Consider the following 5,000-nt stretch of genomic DNA (forward strand, 5'->3'; position numbering starts at 1 on the left):
CTCCCCATATGTACCTATCGCTTTTTAATACGCATATAGAAATTTTTATAATTAGATGCTAGGAAGTAATGGTAACGAGTAACTATGGCGAAAGAAATTTCTATATGGTTGCAGATCAATGAACATTTCATTGGATTAATTTCATTTTCATTTCAATATTAATTAATTATCGTCAGGCAATTTAGCCACGAGAGGAAGAAAAAACACAAAAACAAAAAATAAAAAAGAAAGAAAAAACGCACGGAAAAAAAAGAGATCGCAAGGAATAAAAAATGGAGGTTACGCCTATTACTGCCTGTTATCGAAGGAATTCTAACTAACTTTTTTTTTTTTTTATAGCTCTCTGATTAAAACTACGTAACTTTCACTTTAACGTGGAATATGTTTTTCTAATAAATATTCCATACAATTTCACATATTTGCGACCGTACCGGTCGTTATTGCTCGTAATCGTTCATTACTCTTTTTTTCTTTCTCTCTCTCTTTCTCTCATATGTAGCCATTTGCTAATAATAAACTTTTTACACAAAACTTCATCTATCGATCGAATTACAAATATGTTCGTAGATATACATTTTCTATTTTTTTTGTTTTTTTACACTTCATGATCCTTTGGAAACAGTTCGTAGTTCTTTTTTTTCTGACGTTATATCTATATCCTTTTTATTTTGTTTTTTTATTATTTTTATTCTTTTTTATTATTTGAAAGTATTCGATCTTCTCGAAATTTTGATTATATAAATAATTGGAAACGAAAAGCGCAGAACTGTAATAACACTAGTCTTTGTTAAAGACGTAAAAGATTATTATTCGCTTTTATAACGCTCGACGGAAATCGCGTTATAAAGGATCGTTGAACGATGCTTTGCTTATTACACGACCAACGTAGTTTGTACGTAGTAGGTACGTTCAACTCCCGTTGCGACTATACTACTTGCTATTACGCGTTTAAAAAAATAAAAAAGAAAAAGGAGCTCGCTGGGAACGAAATGATATCGCAACGTGCACGCGACGTGCATCTATTTCATCTAGTAACGAGATCAAGTTCAACATCCATTCAAGAATCTAAATCGATTTTATTGCTCGTCGAGACCAAATGATTTACCTTCGTTTTAATAGAATTTTTCCATGAATAATCAAACGTATCAGATTTTTCTTTTCTGACAAATGTAGTAATATAATATCAATTAAAATGATAATAAGTGTATTTTAATTGGAAGATTATTGAATCGATCATTTTGAATCGATATAATCGTTAACGATTCATAAATTAAACTTTAGAAATCTTTAACAACAACAACAACAATAATAATAATGATGATGATGATGATAAAAATAATAAGTACAATTGTGCTTAAAACATTTTTAAATACGCATAATTTTTATCATTTATAATGAAAATAAAATTATATAAATTATAAATAATAAATTAAAGAAATAATAAAAATTAATCTTACATAAATCTATCTTATATAAATTTATCGCATGATCTTATATAAATTTAATTTAAATAAGATTAAATTCAACGGAGGTACGTCTAATCGCCCTGATAACGCGATAAATGACAGAAAGAAAATAACAATAATAATAATAATAATAATAATGACAATAATAATAATAATAACGATAATGGTAATGATAATGATGATGATAACAAAATCAATTAAAAAGATATTCGTATAAATGTTTCGGTTCGATCTCTCTCTAGGGATTTTCCGTCCAAATGACGAAGGTAATGGTACCTATGTTAAAATCAAGGCGTATTACGAGCTACCATTGATCGATCGTACATGTAATACACGCCTAAGCAGCATCGTTTCGTTCGAACACATATTACGTACGTGCTATATAGATATGTTTCCATATATGCGTGCGCGTGTGTTTCCGTGTACCTAAATGCATACACATAAGTAATACACACATATGAAATCTAGGTGTATCGGTAGGATTATATCGTAAAATTGCAAAATATGCGTTCGCTGTAAACCATGCCACCAAACGTTATACTAAGCTTTTCTATTCGTTTAGATATCGTCAACGTCAAAAAAGCTCGTTACATTTTTATATAGTTATAATATAATACTAACGTTTATGTATACATACATACATACATACATATATGTATGTATGTGTGTATGCGTTTGGTCTCTCCCTATCCGCTTGATTTCGTGACTAAGTTGAATGAAACAAAAATAAAAAGATAAAAAGAAAGAGAGAGGGAGAGAGAGAGAGAAAAGAGGAGAAAAAAGAAGCAGAAAAAAAACAAGAAAAAAAAATGAGAAAAAAATAAATAAAAAGGATGTATAAAAAAGCGATGCTGGATACGTGCCGCGAGCTATGCCGCGAGATAACGAAATAGTCTTAACGATCCCGCTGAACGGGACGGATTATTCTATTAAGTGGAATGATTAACGTATTTGGTTATCTCCCTGGCGCACTAGTTTTAACACGCCCATGGCGATACTCCTTTTATTTACGGCGGTCACGAACTTCGCCTCGTTTTAAAACTGCCCTGACGATATACGTAGGAAATGTATATATGTGTATATATATATATATGTGTATATATACATATGTATGTATGTATGTATGTATGTAAAACGTTTTCTCTTTTAAGTATGTGTATGTGCGGGTGTTTGTGTGGTTTGTGTTCTTTTGTACCTGTTTGTGTGTGTGTGTGTGTATAGATACATATAAGCGAAGAAGCGTAACGAGAATTGTGAGCTCGTTGAAGTTATCGTAAAGATGTACTTTCGTTGATTATTTCTTTTTCCTTTTTCTTTTTTCTTCTTTCTTTTTTTCTTGTTTCCATTTTTTCTTACGTTTTCCTGTTTTTTTTCTTCTACAACGATAGCTTCTTATAACGTACGTAGATCAAAAGAAAGAGAGAGAAAAAAAAATGGAGAAAAAAGAAAGGAAAAAAAAAAAAAAGAAACTAGTAATCTTGGATGGAACTCATGTTACGTTTATTTAGATATACGTTAATTTATCGATCGACGATTGATTCTTATCTATCTAGTTTAAATATTCTTTCATAATGTCGATTATAAAATAATTTAACGTCTTCTCTTTATGATGATGGTTTCTTGTAGCGTGTGTAGCTCGAGAGAGAGAGAGAGAGAGAGAGAGAGAGAGAGGGATAGAGATAGAGAAAGAAAAAAGAAAGGAAGGAAAAAAGAAAAAAAAATCATTTTCGATAGAAATCAAGTTACGTTTATTAAGATATACATTAATTTATCGTTAGACATTTGATACTTATCTATCTCGTATAAATATTTCCTCGTAACGTCGATTATAATATAATTAATACACGTATGTATTATCGAAACACACACACAAACACACATACACACGCACATTCATAGAGATATATGACGTTCTTAAAAAATGACTATCAAAATATGTATTATTTTCACTGTTATATTTTTTTCCCGTCAGATGGCATCACATAGGTTAATTTACATATTACACAACGAATTTATATATATTTTTTCTTTTTATATATATATATATATATAAATATATAATTATGTATATATATAACGAATTTATATATATATATATATGTATAAAAGCCAGATTTTATTAATAACAATACGAATGGATTTAGGAATAATACGTACAAAATAACGACTCTATCGCACTTTTTTAAACGAGGAACTAAATCTAGTGACATTCGCTAAGCTGAATCCGCAAGTAGCATCAGCTTTCTCATTGGTCAACGAAAGATCATAAACAACGAGCGCCTTTACGTGAACGACAGTCGTTTTTTTTACGATGCTTTTGTGTGAGACACCGAAAATCAAATCGGTGTAATCATCGTTCGACCGTTACACATATACATGTAAACGTGGATATAAAAAAAACTATGCAGTGTGAAGTTAACGGTTAAAAGTTTCTTAACGGTTAAAAAAGTTCGTTAGTCGCTCGGGTACGTTGGTTCTCGTACGGACGATCGAATACGAAACCAAATTATAAAATCGCGTGGATAAGAATACAATAGAATATACAAATAAAATCATCGATTTTCATTTGAAAGAAAAAGAAAAGAGATTACAGAATATCGTGAAATAATAGTGCAGTGAAAAACATTAGAAAAACGTAGTCCTTGACGAGAATACATTTTTTATTGGAATCTAATGTGCTACGTATCTATCTCTTCTGGATTTTTACAAAATATCGTATGGGTAAGCAGACGATTCATTTTCATTAGTTATATCGTATATATAAATTTGAACGTATGGATGCAATACGAGTATATCCCTACCCTTTCTCTCTCTCTCTTTATCACATAGCTTTTGAACGTCCTTGATATTCCCGGTGGTACGCGTCGCGTAACGCGAATCGAGTAAAAAAAGATGAGAAGGAAGAAAAATGAAAAGAGTTAGGAGAGACAGAGAGAGAGAGGGATAGAGAAGAAGGGAAAGGAGAAGAGAAGAGAAAGATAGAGAATGCAGTCTCGATTCACGCAGATATACGTCGATCCTGAAAACGTTCGTCGCTGAGGTCCCGCGTTATAAGTAATGCACGCCATAATTACGGGACCCCTATTCCTATCTACCCCCGTTACGATGTAACGAGTTCTTTTACCTCCTTCTTCCAAGTAGAGAGACAGAGATAGACAACGAGAGAGAGAAAGAGAGAGAGAGAGAATATATATGTCTGCATGTATGTGTATATATATATACGTGCAGAGAGGTAAAGTATGTATATCTATGTGTGTATATGTTTATGTGTATGTATGTGTGTGTGGGTGGATGGGAGGGAGAGAAAAAGAGAGAGAGAGAGAGAGAGAGAGGAGTAAAAGGGGTTTTCAACCAAAGGGATGGCCAAGAACTCAGACGTCCCTGAATAAAATACGGACGTAAGCTCGTTCGCTTACTCTCTCTATCTCTCTGTCTCTTTCTCTCTGTGTCTTTCTCTCTATCTGTCTTTTTCATTTTCTCTCTCTGTTTCCTTTCTCGTCGTCCTCTTAGTCGTTTGACCGAACGATTTACGTG

General features: G+C 32.1%; 1 protein-coding gene across 3 annotated transcripts in view; it reads left to right on the forward strand.

Annotated features, from left to right (window-relative positions):
* The window catches only part of LOC127063981 (roundabout homolog 2-like), a 191,730-nt gene that overhangs the window by 34,227 nt on the left and 152,503 nt on the right, over positions 1–5,000 (forward strand). Inside the window, exon 1 of one of the 3 annotated variants that reach the window (XM_050994409.1) lies at positions 3,605–4,187. The exons of the other annotated variants lie outside the window; for them this stretch is intronic. Coding sequence (XP_050850366.1) covers positions 4,184–4,187 — 4 coding nt within the window. The 5' untranslated portion in view covers positions 3,605–4,183. Of the gene's footprint in view, positions 1–3,604; positions 4,188–5,000 lie in introns of those variants that run through there. 3 annotated transcript variants of the gene reach the window in all.

The sequence above is a fragment of the Vespula vulgaris genome, chromosome 5, assembly GCF_905475345.1.
Source record: "Vespula vulgaris chromosome 5, iyVesVulg1.1, whole genome shotgun sequence".
Lineage (NCBI taxonomy): Eukaryota > Metazoa > Arthropoda > Insecta > Hymenoptera > Vespidae > Vespula > Vespula vulgaris.